At 42.8% G+C, this 16,886-nt stretch overlaps 1 protein-coding gene across 1 annotated transcript in view; it reads left to right on the top strand.

The window, feature by feature from the left end:
- Positions 1-16,886, top strand: part of WDR18 (WD repeat domain 18) — a 67,008-nt gene that overhangs the window by 26,563 nt on the left and 23,559 nt on the right. The window contains exons 4-7 of the mRNA XM_039332999.1: positions 366-507; positions 3,419-3,562; positions 6,029-6,093; positions 10,645-10,769. Coding sequence (XP_039188933.1) covers positions 366-507; positions 3,419-3,562; positions 6,029-6,093; positions 10,645-10,769 — 476 coding nt within the window. The remainder of the gene's footprint in view (positions 1-365; positions 508-3,418; positions 3,563-6,028; positions 6,094-10,644; positions 10,770-16,886) is intronic.

Consider the following 16,886-nt stretch of genomic DNA (forward strand, 5'->3'; position numbering starts at 1 on the left):
CAGTGAATGAATTCCGAGATTATTCAGTGTCTACGGGAAGCTGACAAACGTTCTTTTCCTCATTTGCTCAGATTTAGACACGTTGCTCTAAAATGGAAGGGAGAGACAACTGGAGGAAGTCTAAAGGTTTAGGCTTTTGTCAAAAACAATGTGCAGATAAAACGGGCAGCCTGTAATTATCTGCTCAATTGATTTCCACCTGAATTCCCTAACACACACGTTTAGCATTATTGCTTTAGAGATGAAATGGTGTGCACAGGCAGCACACCATTTAGAGATGAAATGGTGTGCACAGGCAGCAACTCCAAATCCATCCTTGCCTACAACTTTCCTATTTACAGTGTTAAAACCAATTCATTTCTTAGTGTGCTACAGGTGGACCACGGCCAGAGCCCTGAGCCCCGCCACGTGTGGTCACGTCACAGCCTTCCCATCACAGATCTCTGCTGCGGTGTTGGTGGTCCCTTGGCCAGAGCTGCCACAGCCTCTTTGGACCAAACAGCAAAGGTAATCATACTCGGTTTGAAAGCAGCACAAGGAGGAGTCCTCGACTTACAGCCATTCGTTTAGTGACTGTTCAAAGTTACGACACTGAAAAAAAGTGACTTATGACCGTTTTTCACACTTACAGCCGTCGCAGCATCCCCACGGCCATATGATCAGAATTCAGACTCGTGGCAATTGACTCATGTTTATGACGGTTGCTGTGTCTCGGGGTCACATGACTACCTTTTGCAACCTTCTGACCAGCAAAGTCAAAGGGGAAGCCAGATTCACTTAAAGTAACTGTGTTACTAACTTAACGACTGCTGTGGTTCACTTAACAACTGTGGCAAGGAAGGTTGTAAAATGGGACAAAACTCATTTGACAACTGTCTCACCTAGCAACTGAAATGTTGGGCTCAGTTGTGGTCGTAAGTTGAGGACTAGCTGCATTATAGTTTTGGGCAAAATACGGTGTTCTTGGAATATTCTGATTTTCTCCCCAAATTCTCTAGTTAAACTGTTAGGTGTTTCTCTGCAACTGAATTTGTCCAGGACAGAACAAACCACTAAACCAGTGGTTCTCAACCTGTAGGTCGGGACCCCATTTGGGGTCAAACGACCATTTCACAGGGGTCGCCAAACCATGCTGTCCGCCATTTTTTTTTCCTTTTCCCTAGCTGTCCTACTCCCTCTTATTGGTGGCCACACCCACTTGGGGGTCATCACAACATGGGGAACTGTATTATGGGGTCACGGCATTAGAAAGGTTGAGAACCACTGCACTAAACTGTTCCTAAAGATCCCCTTCTGAAAAACAGCAAACTGTATGCAGAAAAGGAAGTTCAGTCTGTTTTAGGAGAAAAATGGAATGTTCCGGAACCAGATCCTGCCGAATTCTTTTTAAGGCAGGAATTATAACCACTGCTTGGCAAATATGTACGTAGGCATATTCATTTGTACTGGTATACATGGTAGGTCTGGAAATGGAAAGATTTTGCTTACACACAACAAATCCTGTGCAGCTTTTCTAAAGGTTTCTGGACAGAAACCCTGCTTGGGAGGGCAGGGCGATATAATCCTTGATTTAGAGCTGTTTTCAGCATGGATTTTTTTTCTGTCCTATGTAACACAGTTCAGAAATTTCTACTTGGAAACAATACGTGGAACTGAATGTATTGTAAAATAACCTCACCTTGTGTTCTGACTAGTCAAAGGATACCAGGAGAGGTAAAGAATTTGGGGGCAAAAGAGGCATGAGTTAAATGCTGGATGTTCCCGATTTAAGAACCAAAACAACAGCACCATAGCCTTGGCATTTAGCTGGAGTGTAAGAAAAATGAAACCCTCAGCTCAAAATTGGAAATCTTTCACAGTCATGGTGCCTGTTACTAAGGTGACCAACCGTCCTCCTTTAGGGAGGACAGTCCTCCTTTTGTAAGTTCTGTCATCCCTCAAAAAGTGTCCTCCTTCATGTCCTCCTTTTCGATATTTGAAGACTAATCTGCAGGGCTTTTTCTTCCCTCATAGAACGCTCAGAACAGCGTTCCGGCACCTTTTTTTGATGGTTTTTTTTTTTTCAATTTTTGCATGAACTGTACTACTCCCCCTATTGGCTTTCAAAAGCCAATAGGAATTGCTGCTGAGCACGCCAAAACACCCGGCTGGCAAACTTTGCACATGCAAGTTGTCTGTATTATTGTTGCAATGAATAAAATGTTTTTTTTTATTTACGATATTTTTTTCTTCAATTTATTTGTGTCCTCCTTTTTATTGCACTTACTATTGTACTTACTATTACTGTTAGATAGATAACCTTTATTGTCATTTTTTTACTGTGGGCACAAGGACACACATTAAAAATGAAATTTAGTTGCTTGCTCTCAAAGTACATAACACACATTTAAACATACTATATACGACATATGTATAGATCTACATCCTTACATATAAGTAACATATAAATATTTTGTATTTGTATATAAATGTTTTGTATTACGGACAGTCTACAACTTTCAAGGTATCGTAGGTCCTCATTTAACAACAGTAATTGGGATTGGGAACTCTGTCAGTAAGCAACGCAGTTATAAGGCACAGCTTCACGTGACTGTGCCAACTTGCAGTGGTAGTTCCAGCAATCCCAGTTAACATCATTAAGCGAACCCCACAGCATTTCCTGCACGTGTAATCACCATTTGCAACCTCCTGCTGGCTTCCTTATTGACTTTGCTTGATGGAAACTGACAGTGAAAGTTACAAATGATAATCACGTGACTGTGGGATGTTGCAATGTCATAATTTCAAGCTGGTGGCCAAGATCCCAAATTGCAATGGGGGACACTGCCACAGCCGCAACTATGAGGATTTGTCATAAATACCCCTCATTCAACACCATCGTAATTTGGAACGGTCACTGAATGAGTGGCTGTTAAACAAGGACTGCCTGTATGCAAAGTAGCCTCAGCCACAAAATTGCCGTCGTGTGTTCTGCGATGCGTTCCTTCGGATATCCCAGGTTTTCCTCCCAGCTTTTATACAATTGGCAGTACCAGCGAGCCTCAGCCTGTTTAATTGAAGCCGTGGCTGTTTCCCTGAGGTTGGGTTATCTAAAATTCCATCTGGATTATAAGACACAAGCTAGGACAAAGAACAGCAGAAAGTGCAGCGCTTAGCATGTGGGCTTAATCTCAAGGAAAGGGACAGAGTCTGGATAAATGCCAGGTTGGGGAAGATGTATTTATAAGAACTCGTCGCCTTTTTGTTCTTGCCGAATCTTTTTCTAGAATCCCTGAAAAGAAGAGTTTCTCTGTGTAAAAATCCCAGTATATTGCTATTTGTACATAATACATGTCATATTCATAGACTTGCACCAGGCTTAATTTTGTAGCATTATGGCTAAAAACTGGATTTAATGTGCACCTTTTCTCATTCTCAGTTGTGGGAGATCTCTTCCGGGAACCTTCTCCTCTCTGTCGTCTTCGATGTGAGCATCATGTCAGTGGCCCTTGACCTTGCGGAATACCACATGTTCTGTGGTGGGTTGGATGGTTCCGTCTTCCAGGTTGACCTCTGCTCCTGGGTAGGTCCCATTTTGTGCAGCTTCTGGTAATCATCCCAAGGTGCCTCGGGCAGCGAAATGGGATAAAATCTCAGACTTAATAGGATCGTTATGTTCTATAGAAATCTTTTGCACTTTAGGACAGGTATTGTATGGATGTAAAAATATAAAAAAAAGTAAAATTAAATTAACAAATGGCCAAGACTTCACAGGATTACTAAACCCTGTGAGGCTTTTCCCCTTCATGCTTTAAATCTCATGATGCAGATAGTTCTTGATTTGAGAAAATTTCTTAACCATTCAAAGTTACAATGGATCTCCCCAGAGCGATTTATGATCCATTCTTGGAATTATGATGGGCACACAAACAAAGAGTGGTCATATGATACGCATTTTGGGCGATTGGTAACCAGCTCATCTTTACAGCTGTTTGCAGCATCCTACGGTCATGTGATCACCATTTGTGACATTGGTGACATTTTTAGCTACTCTCCAGCATTTAGATTCCAGCAAAAGAAATGCACATTGGGGGAACTAGAGTTGCTTAACAACCACAGTGTTTGCTTAACAACCATGGTGTCCACTAACTGACCATGGGGAAAAAAGGGTTATAATTCTGAATCCGATCACATGATGCCTTGACCTATGATCACAATGACTTAGGACTGAAATTTCAGGCCCGTTTATGATCATAAGTCTACTTGCACTTGAGGTGAGGAGTGCAATCTTACATGATTTATACCAGGGGTCTTCAAACTTGACCCTTTTATGACTTGTGGACTTCAACTCCCAGAATTCCTCAGCCAGGCACGCATGCCTGGCTGAGGAATTCTGGGAGTTGAAGTTCACAAGTCATAAAAGGGCCAAGTTTGAAGACCCCTGATTTACATCTTTGCCAGGTTTTGAGCATTCAAAACAAATCTTTTAAAATATTAATGATTTCTAAGTTCCTGAGGCAACTTTACAAACATTCTCCTACATCTTGGTGCTCACGAATAAGCGCATGGGTGGTTAACTGTTTTACACAGCAGTCCCAAAAAGCTTTTCTTGATAATAGCAGTGGTGGCGCAGTGGTCAGAATGAGGTACTGCAGGCTAACTGGCCAGGAGTTCAATCCTGACCCACTCAAGGTTGACTCAGCCTTCCATCCTTCCAAGGTGGATAAAATGAGGTCCCAGATTGTTTGGGGCAATATGCTGACTCTGTAAACCGCTTAGAGCAGGCTATAAAGACCTATGAAGCAATATATAATTCTAAGTGCTATTGCTAATGTTATAAAGAAAGAGTTAGAAGGTCCTTCCTTACATTGTGAACAAATAATGCCTCATTTTGTGAGTCTGTTAAATCTGTTAGGTCAAGAATGGAAAGTCAGATCTGTATGGCCTATGCTTTCTTATTAATATGGCCACCCAACTGAAGCCACGGTGCTCTAAGCAGCCCAGAAAAGAAAAAGAGAAAGAAAACCATAATTAACTAATATAATATACCTCATTAAAATGTGACTGCAATGTAGCACTGTTGTCTTTGGATTTTGTGTTCCTGCAGATAAGCTCCACAGCACAAGTCACCCCAGATCCTGCTTTCTCCTAGCTGGGTTAAGGAACAAAACCACCTCCTGGTTTTGTTTTGCTTTTAATGGTCATTGCTTCTTCCATAGCCTCCTACTTTCCATTTTCCAGAGACTCCTTAATTCTGTCTTGACAGAACACTTCCCTTCTCCTACCTGAGCGGAATATAAATTGATTTTCAGGGAGGAAAGCAATGTCGGTGGGCAGACGTAAGGTTATAGTACCTCAAATGCCAAAGGCCTGGGTGTGAATTTCAACAGCAAATCTCTGTTTTCTTCTAGAGCAGCGGTTCCCAACCTTTTCTATACCCCGCACCCCTAGAGCGCTTCTGATATATTCTTGCACCCCTTACAAAAGTTCAAAATAACAGCAACAAATTATGCATATGCACTATAATTTTGAAAAGCCAAGATTTTGCACCCCCTGGAATATCGTCTCGCACCCCGGTTGGGAACCCCATGGTCCAATGGAATATAGGAATCCTGAGTACCTCCAGTTTAAAAGTATTAGCAATAGCAATACCACTTAGACTTATATACCACTTCATAGTGCTTTACAGCCCTCTCTAAACAGTTTTACAGAGTCAGCATATTGCCCCCAACAATCTGGGTCCTCATTTTACCAACCTCGGAAGGATGGAAGGCTGAGTCAACCTTGATCCGGTCAGGATCGAACTGCCAAACTGCTGGCAGCCAGGAGTCAGCAGAAATAACCTGCATTCTAACCGCTGCGCCACCAGGGCTCTTGTTTTTAGGCAACCAATAACGGGAAGGTCTCTCTAACAAAGTACTGCTGCCTGAGCAAAATATAAAGAATATAGTGGATTATTAACTTGGAAGGAGGCAGTTTCCTCAATCTTTCATCGCTGTTTAATTATCCAGAATGGTGCATTAAACTATAATTTTCCCCCTTCTCTCAGCCTGTGCAAAGAGAAAGAGGTTTTCAGTCTGAGCAGGAGAATGGAAAGCTCTTCAAAGGACATAGGTGAGAATATCATTTTTCTGTTCCTTTCTTGAACTGGCAAGGATTGAATGTTTAGCTTGAGCCAGTATGGCTTCCACTTACGGTTGCTGCAGGTGTTCTGCCCCAGCCTATGTGAGTCCTTGTTAATTTACAAGGACAAACCCCTCTTTTAACAAGTAGGCTGGAAATGCAGGAAAAACAAACTCCTTTTATTAATTAGGTACAGAACTGCATAATGTCCCAAAAGCAAAGGCAAACAAAACACGATGCAAACAGAGAATTGTCCAAGGCAAACAGAACACAATTCAAATGGAGAATTGTTCACAAGCAAGGCAGACAAAGCAGGATTCCATGAAACTTGATTCCTTTGCAAACGGTTGCCTTCAGCAACCAGCACCACCCACACCTTCCCTTTTTATTATGCAGCCCCAAGGCGTGGCTTCTCAATGCCTTCTCCTCCTCCCTTGGAGTCACCCCATTGCCTCCCTCTGTCCTGCTCTTGTTGCCTGTCTGTGTTTGTGAGCATCTATAATGTCTTCCAGCTGTGAGTCCTCAGAATCTGACTCAGCTTCCCCCGCACAGCTGAGTCTCAGCCTGAGCATGATTGGAGGAGCCAGGCTCTTCATCAGATTGTAAGTCCTGGAGCTTATCAGAGCCTTCCTCCGACTCTGATGGCTCTCCAGGCTCCTCCTCTGATTCCCCGGACTCAGCTGCGGGGTCCAGTGGCTGGCACGGACTCACAACAGCAGGAATGAATGTCTGTCATAATCCCAAGACAACAAAAGCCCAAATAAAAATCATGTGGCTGACATTTTTCAAGACTTTAATCGTCTCAGATGGGTTCTTGAGATGAGTATGCCATAATCTCTCCTTGGGGACGTGCAGCCATTGGGTGAGATTGCACAGGGGGCACTGCCACCTGAAAAAATGGCATTCCTTGGTTCAACCCCAGTTTCTAAATCTCATCAGCATGGGCTTCTGTTCCCTTCTACAGGTAGTCCTCGATTTACAACCATTAATTTTTAGTGACCTTTCAGAGTTACTGAATGGTCATTAAATGAACAGTTTCATTCAGGTGCTAAAAAAAAAAGCGACATGACCATTTTTCACATGATCCAAATTCAGGTGCTTGGCAGCTGGCTCACGTTTACAACGGTTGCCGTGTTCCAGGATCATGGGATCACCTTTTGCAACCTTCCGACAAGCGAAGTCAATGGGGGAGTCAGATTCACTTAACAACCATTGTTAGTAACTTAACAACTGCAGTGATTCACTTCAGAGCTGTGGCAAGAAAGATCATAAAATGGACCAAAACTCACTTTTAGATAAGATAGCCTTTATTGTCCTTTTTTTACTGTGGGCACAACAGCACACATCAAAAATGAAATTTAGTTGCCCGCTCTCAAAGTGAAACACATACATGACACATACCTAAAACATACTATGTACAACATATGTATAGACCCACACCCCTACATATCTTCTATATAAATAAAAATGTAAATGTTTGTTTGTTCAAAATCTTAAATCTCTGAAAGTTCTTCACCGATTGCTTTGAAATTTTGACACAACATTGCTTTCGAATATGCGCGTGTTTTTATATACCTATATTATACAGATGTCACACGTGTGACAGGTAAAAACATGCTTTTTTGAAAAACAGGTAAAACATGCTTTTTTGAAAAACAGTGCCATCTGTTGGATGTAATCTCTATATCTGCACACACAATGGAACAACAAAAAGTATTGTATACCCACAAGCATTGTGAAATTAAACATATTACAAATGTGCGCTTTCTCTTTTCTTTTTTGAGCCACAGCAACGCGTGGCTGGGTACAGCTAGTACATAAATAAATATTAAATACTGTCCATCTTGAATATATAACGAAAGGAGGAAGCTTGAGAGTTCGCAAGGTTAATGCTGTATGGAATGAAACTCTGGCTGAATCTGGATGTTCTGTTTCGGATACCACAGAGCCCCCTCCTCCCAGAAGGTAACAAGGAAAACAGGTTGTGAAGAGGATGTGTCGTGTCCCAGACAATCCTGCGGACCCTGTTCAAGCAGCACTTCTGTGCTATGTCCTGGATGGGAGGGAGGGAACTGCCAATGATCTTTTCGGCCATCCTCACCACTCTGCACCGCCTTCCTGTCTGAAGCAGGGATGCTTCCAAACCAGACTGTGATGCTGTGTGACAGGATGCTCTCGATCGTCCCCCTGTAGAAAGTGGTCAGGACAGGGGAAGGAAGATGTGCTTTTCTCATGCGACGCAGAAAATGCAGGTGCTGCTGTGCACATTTCACCAGTTTCTCACTGTTGAGCAACCAAGCCAGCCTACTCGTTAGCTGCTGGAATTTGATGCTGGTAACCATCTCCACAGGTGAATCATTAATGCACAGAGAAGTGTGGCTGTGCTTGCCTTACAGAAATGTGGGGCTCATTTGTGGTCGTAAGTTGAGGACTACCTATACCTTGATGAGGAATTAGAGCTGATCTTGGTTCCACCTTTGTCTGAGAAATAAAAGCAAGGAAAGATAGAACATACCATGATAGCAGCGACCTTTTGGGAGACTCAGATTTTATAAGCAGGTATCCCCAAGTGAGAGGCCCTTCTCCAGGGCAAGTACTATCCAAAGGGTTAAAAGGACTTTGGTGAGGAGGATGAAATGTGGGAGCAAAGACATCCCAAGTACCATTTCAGCCACTTTTTTAATAAAAATATTACAGTAATGACATTGATAAATAAAATCAAAGTACCAAGGAGAATGTTTGTAGCTCGGGGCTGAAATGAGGGCGTCTCTTTTTTTAAAAAAAAATTTTATTTATTCCTTTTTCACTATACAACAGAAATAAAAATGGAAAATACATTTTTTTCTTAACAGAACTGTATTATACATCTCATATATATTATTTACAATTTATTTACATTAGTACTCATGTCTTTTTCTTTCTCTGTTCTAGCCAATCATAACATTTGTTCCATATTTCATAAAATGCTGTTGCCTCCTTGTCTTTTAATTCATTTATGCACATTCTAGAATTTTGTATAGAATCATCTCATTTGTAGGTATGTTTTCACCCTTCCAACACTGGGCATATACTATGTGGGCTGCTGTTAATATATGTATAATGATGTATTGGGGTTGTTTTCCCATCTTTAAATTTATTATACCAAAAGAAATAGTTCAGGTTTGAGTTCAATTTGCACCTTAGTTATCTCCTGTATCCAGGTCCTTATCTGTTCCCAATAGGTCTTTGCTTTAGGGCACAACCACCACATGTGATAGAATGTTCCCTCCTTATTTTTACATTTCCAACACTCCGGATTCATATTTTTGTACATTTTAGCCAATCTCGCCAGTGGTAAATTCCATCTATAGAACATTTTGTATTGATTTTCCCTATATGCAGTTGACAATGTCAGTTTACAATTTGTGTTCCAAAATCTTTCCCACATTCTTCCAGTTTTATAAATGAGGGGGGTCTCTGGTGGTCACTGAGCTTGGTTGTTTTCTTGCAGACGTTTCATTACTCAAACTAAGTAACATCATCATTACCTAGTTTGGGTAATGAAACGTCTGTAAGAAAACAACCAAGCTCAGAGACCACCAAGGATCCTTCAAAATCAAAGTAAGTAATTTTAGACTTAGTTTCCTTGTTTAATAAATCAGGACTGGCAACTCAATCATTAAGTAATGTGGTTGGTAAGCCACCCAGAGTTGCTTTGGTAGTGATTTGGGCAGCATATGAATTTAATAAACAAATAACTAAGGGAAACCACAGCTATGCTTAAAAACCTTACTTCAGCTTTCTTTTGCTTTACAGCCCTGCAAAGGTCATAAAGTTACTTTTTCCTCACTGTTGTAACTGCGGACAGTCGCTGAATGAGGGAGTCTTTAAATGAGGACTACCTGTATGACCATATGGGAAGGGGGGGCTCTTCAGAGTGTAATATGGCTTTTTTTTCAACTTACCATAGATGTTGAAGTATTAGGACATCATCATCATCATCATAAGAAGTAGCTGTAATAGTAGTAGTAGTAGTAGTAGGAGGAGGAGGAGGAGGAGGAGGAAGGGATCTTGGAGGTCATCAAGTCCAACCCCCTGCTCAGGCAGGAAACCCTATACCATTTCAGACAAATCGCTGTCCAGTCTCTTCTTAGAAACTTCCAGTGTTGGAGCATTCACCACTTCTGGAGGCAGGTTGTTCCACTGGTTAATTGTTCTCACTGTCAGGAAGTTTCTCCTTAGTTCTAGGTTGCTTCTCTCCTTGATTAGTTTCCATCCGTTGCTTCTTGTCCTGCCTTCAGGTGCTTTGGAGAATAGCTTGACTCCCTCTTCTTTGTGGCAGCCCCTGAGATACTGGAACACTGCTATCCAGTCCCCCCTCGTCCTTCTCTTCATTAAACTAGACATACCCAATTCCAGCAACCGTTCCTTATATGTTTTAGCCTCCAGTCCCCTAATCATCTTTGTTCTGCCGAGCAAGAGCATGGACATCTGGACCCAATCCTCTCTTGAGAAAACATTGAAGAACCTCAAAGTAAAACCTCTGCCTTGTTCTTTCCATAGGAATCAGGTGACGTGTCTCTCCGTCTCCACGGATGGAAGTCTGCTGCTGTCTGGCTCTCATGACGAAACAGTTCGGCTGTGGGACATCCAGAGCAAACAATGTCTCCGCACCGTGAACTACAAAGGTCTGTACATGTCTGTATGGATATTTAACTGACCTGGTGAGAGAAGAGAAACTGCCGGCTCTTGAGAATCCAGAAACGGGCATGGTTGGAAAAGAAAGGGAAAATAGGTTCCTATGCTTTTAAACCTGGAAGTTCAAAACACAAAGCTTTTTAGCTAAAATATCTCCTGCTGTCATTGAGAGCTCAGGCAAACCTAATATTGGAACTGAAGCATTTCTGGCAAGTGGGGATGCTCTGTCCTAATGAATATAGAGAAAATATCTGGGGGGAAAGTAGTAGCTAAGAGTAAATTTTGATTTACCTGAAGACAAGGTTATGATGACATTAGTAACCAAAATATAAATAAACTTTGGCAATATACCCAAAAAAAAAAAAGCTTGGTGAATGATGGGTGAAATGAACTAAGGCTTAGAAAGAGTGATATAAAGATCCATAGAATATCAATACAGATAGCATTCAATTACAATTGAGCCCACAATTACAATCTTAAATTGTAACGGTCGATAAGCAGGTCCTGACCGTCAGCGGACACCATGGTTGTTAAACAATCCCATTGTTTGCTATGGAACATTCTTTTTTTGCCAAAAACCCAGAATTAAATGCCAGTTTCTAGCAAAAACATCGTCAATCGCAGTCATGTGACCATGGGATGCTGTAGACGGCCAGTTGCTGAACTTCCAAAATGCAGTCATGTGACCGTGGGCAGCTATTGGAACTTTGAATACGTCATAAGTGCCTTTTTCGGGGTCCATCATACCTTTGAATGGTCCCTAAATGACTGGTCATAAAACAAGGTCAATCTGTATTTATTTATTTATTTATTTATTTATTTTAATTTATTAGATTTATTGATCGCTCCTCTGACCACAAGGTAACTCTGGGCAATTTACAATATCAAAAAGATAAAATATGACAAAATTAATAGAAAAGTAGCTTAATCTTTTAACCTATCTGAATCCGGATCATACAGAAATGTAGTTCTCCATCTTCAGAGTCTTCCTTTGAATCATAAACAAATTATAGGAATAGGGTTGCATGTTTTATACTTAGCTGAAAGGATTGCTTACCAGAGAATTCATACTCCTGAAATATAACAAGTTTTTAGTCATCAAGGTTGCAAGTCATTTTTTTTATAAACAAACAAGAAATTCAGTTTCATTTTTTCCTAAGTTGCTTTAAGAAGTAAATTTAGTCTTTAAATGCAGTCAATGCTTGAAAAGATGTAAGCACAGTTTGATTAAATCTCCCAAGGGGGTGAGTTTATGTGGTTCATCAATATAAGCTACAGAGTCTAAATACAGGTAGTCTGTAGTAATCAGTGCTCAGTCATTGTGGGGTGCAAAAAATGGCCGCTGGTACGCAGCATTTTATTGTTTATATAGAGTTCACAAGAAGCAAAAGTTTCTACATGGCAATAGCATTTCATTGGCTAACTCCTTTACCAATCCTCAAGAATATAGAAGCCAGAGGCCAGAAACAGGGAGCAGTTTGGCAATAACATCTTGTTGATGCTAGCTAGCTGTTATCAGGCAGGCAGGCAAGGGCACACAGAGCTGCGCACTTTCACATTGCCATGGTGATGTGAAGGAATGAGATAGATGCAGAGAGGAGGGGCACACAGGCTTTGGAGGGGCAGTGTTCTGCACATGACCTTTGCCTGTCTCTCACCTCTACAGTAGTCCTCAACTTACAAGCACAATTGAGCCCAAAATTTCTATTGCTAAATGAAACATTGTTAAGTGAGTTTTGCCCCATTCTGCGACCTTTCTTGCCACAATTGTTAAGTGAATCACTGCATTGTCAAATTAGTAACACAGTTGTTAAGTGAATCTGTTTCTCCCATTGACTTTGCCTGTCAAAAGGTTGCAAAAGGTGATACTGCCACCGTCATATGAGCCAGCTGCCAAGTGCTTGAATTTTGATCACATGATCATGGGGATGCTGCAATGGTTGTAAGTGTGAAAAACCGGTCATATGTCATTTTTTTTCCAGTGATGGTGTAACTTCAAACAGTCACTAAATGAACTATTGTAAGGGGTTTAAAGTTTTTATTGCTTTCAACCCAACTACTTGTAATCTTGCCCTACAACTCTGGTTCATTTGTCTCTGCTACCCTATCAGGTTCAAAAGCATTTGTACCAGTTGTAAGGCTTAAAAAAAGGAAAGCTTTTGGGTACACCTAGATAACTACCAGTAACTTTGATGGTTCTTCTGAAGATAGGTTTAAGAAATTTGGGTCGAATGTGATTGAAAAATTTCCCTGGGAGAATTTTCTCCACTTTGAGCTGGGTGGAGCTGAACAGGCATCCAGGTCTCTTGTTTTACTTTGCATCAGAGCTCTATTGTCGCATAAAACTTCATCTCAGTGAACTTCCCCATGAAAGCAGACTGTTTTTTCAGTTCATTACCATCGCAATATGATTTATTACTCTTTATTTTGGATGTTCAGAACGATCTAAGCAATGCTCAAAACATTAAGTTATCAAAAGGGGTATAAAATTTGCATGGCTGAATCTTAAATATCATAAAGAGACTTGATACCATAAATTCTTCATCGTGCTGAATGACTTGGTAGTTAGCTAAGCACACAACGTAAGCTGCGGCAGAAGTTCTGTTTGTATAAAAGGGCACCATCACACGCTTGAAGCTATAAGGCTGCCCACTTAACGTTTACTTCTAGGGCCGTGCTCTCAATCTTGGCAACTTTAGGAAGGGTAGTCCTCAACTTGCAGCCATTCATTTACTGACTGTTCAAAGTTACAACAGCACTGAAAAAGGTGACTTATGGTTGTTTTTTTACACTCACTGCTTCAGACAGGAAGAGAGTGGTGAGGATGGCCGAAAAGATCATTGGCAGCTCCCTCCCTCCCATCCAGGACATAGCACAGAAGCGCTGCTTGAGCAGGGTCTGTAAGATCACCTGGGACACAACACATCCTCTTCACGACCTGTTTTCCTTGTTACCTTCTGGGAGGAGGCTCCGTGGTATCCGAAGCAGAACATCCAGATTCAGCCAGAGTTTCATTCCATACAGCATTAACCTTGCGAACTCTCAAACTTCCTCCTTCCGTTTTATATTCAAGATGGACAGTATTTAATATTTATTTGTTATGTATATGTAGGAGTGTGGGTCTATATATGTGTGTGGTATATAATATGTTTAGGTGTGTATCATGGATATGTTTCACTTGTTGTGCACACAGTTAAAAAAATGACAATAAAGGTTATCTTATCTTAGAACTGTTGCAGCACCTCCATGGTCAAGTGATCAAAATTCAGACACTTGGCAACTTCTCATATTTACCATAGTTGTAGTCTCCCAGTGTCATGTGATCCCCCTTTGCAACCTTCTGATAAACAAAGTCAGTGGAGAAGCCAAATTCACTTAACAGCCTGGTTACTAACTTAACAACTGTAGAGATTCACTTAACAATTGTGGGAAGAAAGTTCATAAAATGTGGCAAAACTCACTTAATGTTTGTCTCACTTACCAACAGAAGTTTCTGGCTCAATTGAAGTCATAAGTTGAGAATTACCTGGACTTGAGAAAAACTATTCTAGGGTGTAGTTGTGGAAACGCTTCTGGGCTAACAAGCCGGGGGACCACTGTACAGGTAGTCCTGGATATAGGACCACAATTGGGATCAGAATTTCCATTGCTAAGCAAAGTGAGTTGCATCCGATTTAGGGTCTTTTGTGACACGGTTATTAAACAAATCAGAGCAGTTAAGTCAGACATGTCAAAGACAAGGCCCAGGGGCCGGATGTGGCCCGTGAAGTGGTTTCATGTGGCCCACGAAGCCATCCTGGAAACAGTGAGGGAACGGCCCCTGCTGCCTTGGCCTTGGCCTTGGCCCTGGCCCAGGCCAGCCGGGAGCGAATGTACAATTTTGTAGTGGCCATCTATGCTGAAACGCATTCAGTCTTAGCTCCACAAGGCTGTCTGGAAACAGTGAGGAACCAGCCCCTGCCGCGTCGGCCCCGCCCCTGGGAGCATGCTGGGGAGGTGTCACCCTTTGTGAGGAATGAAGAAATGGACCATGCCTTGGCGCTTCTGCCAGAGACCCTCAGATCTGTCCCACTCCTGCCCAGGCCCCCACAGGCAGCCTTGACGCAAACGATGTAGAGCTGGCCACGCCCACCCAGCAGGCCACACCCACTCTATCCACACCCACCCAGTAGGCCGCACCCACCCTGGCTGCACCCGCCCGCTCCCCCCCAAGGGCAACCGCAATGCTGATGTGGCCCTCAATGAAATTGAGTTTGACACCCCTGAGTTAAGTGAATCTTGCTTTTTTTTTTTTAAGCGAATCTGACTTCCTCAATTGACTATGCTTGTCAGAATCTGGCGGGCAAGAGGGAGGTAGTAGAGATGGGGATGGGAGGGGGAGAACCAAAATGATCTACAACCAATAGTACTGCCTGTGCAAATTGAGCATTTGAGGCTTTTTTCTTCCAGGTAAACAATAACAAAATTCAGTAAATGTGACAAAGCTTTTTATCTATCTGCCACTGAGAACATTTTTCTGAAGTGCTCTACTTAAATTTATGTTGCTGTTCTTGGATTCAGATGCCTCTAAGGTGGGTTACAAATGAGGGAAGAGGAAGTACATTTATAAAATCACCAGAAAAGAACTGAAACCAAACCAGGGCACAGAACAAATAGTGAGTTCAAGTCAACCGCCTAAAGCAGTGATGGCGAATCTTTTAGAGACTTAGTGCCCCAAAACCGCCCCTGCCTCCACACCAACCCGCTCCGCGCCCCCCCGCTCCGCCCCCGCAAGGCCACCCACCGCCTCCACGGCCCACCGCAGTAGATCGCCCAGGCGGCCCAGCAGCGTGGTGGCAGCCACACCCTCCGCCCGTGCCCCGGAGTCTTGTCTCCACTGCCTAGCTGCCATGTGCTTGGCTGTGCTGCTTCATGTGGTCCGTGCCTTGGGGTGACTCCCCTCCAGGGGGGCTGCTGGTGAGAAGGGGGCCGTGGAGCGAGGTGGGGCTGGGGCGACAGTGCGTGTGCCCACAGAGAGGGCTCTGAGTGCCGCCTCTGGCACGCGTGCCATAGGTTCGCCACCACTGGCCTAAAGTGTACAGGTAGTCCCCCAAATTGACCCCAAAATTTCTGTTGCTAAGTGAGACACTTGTTAATTGAATTTTGCCCCATTTTACGACCATTCTTGCTATGGTTGATAATTGAATCACTGCAGTTGTTAAGTTAGTCACACGGTTGTTAAGTGAATCAGGCTTCCCTATTGACTTTGCTTGTCAGAAGATCACAAAAGATGATCACATGACCCTGGGACACTGCAACCGTCACAAATATGAACCAGTTGCCAAGAATCTGAATTTTGATCACATGACCATCAGGACGCTGCAATGGTCGTAAGTGTAAAAAACAGTCATAAGTGACTTCTTTTCAGTGACATTGTAACTTCGAACAGTCATTAAATGAACTGCTGTAAGTCAAAGACAACCTGTATTTAGTAAAGTTTTTATTTTGATTGGCAAACTGCTTCAGTATCAGTGGGAAAAAAAAGCCTTTAAACAACTCAGTGTTAATATTATTGTAGTGGATGCTGAAAGGATTTTAAATTAGAGGTTAGATAGAATCTGTGGGGGAGAAAGAATCTGTGATAATGGTCTGTAATAATTACCATTCAGAGGGAGGATCTGGTGCTTTATTGCAGAGGTCTCCTATCTTTTGGACCTGAGAGAAAGAGAGCAGCTTCAAAATCAATGTGCGTGTGCATGGGGCTGTGCACACTGGCACGGCATCAGCGGCCCCATTTGCGCCATGCGCATGCACACCCCCCCAGCGGCTAGCAGTCCCGTCCATGCATGCATAAATGGGCTGTGCTACCCATCCAGGCTAGCATCCCCGTTTGCACATGTGCAACGGGCCATGGACACCCACCCCACGCTAGCGTCCCCATTCGGGAACACCCACATGCACAAATGGGGCCGCGGGCACTAACATGAGTGGAAGGAATGCACGCCCACACATGCGCACACCGGCCAGCCATTTCCGCGGCCCACTGGCCAAGACCCCATGGCCCGGGCTGCGGCCCATAGATTGGGGACCCCTGCTTTATAGGATTTCTGGAGACATTTAGCTGGTCA

Source organism: Crotalus tigris, unplaced genomic scaffold, assembly GCF_016545835.1.
Source record: "Crotalus tigris isolate CLP2741 ecotype Arizona unplaced genomic scaffold, ASM1654583v1 scf7180000024471.848039, whole genome shotgun sequence".
NCBI lineage: Eukaryota > Metazoa > Chordata > Lepidosauria > Squamata > Viperidae > Crotalus > Crotalus tigris.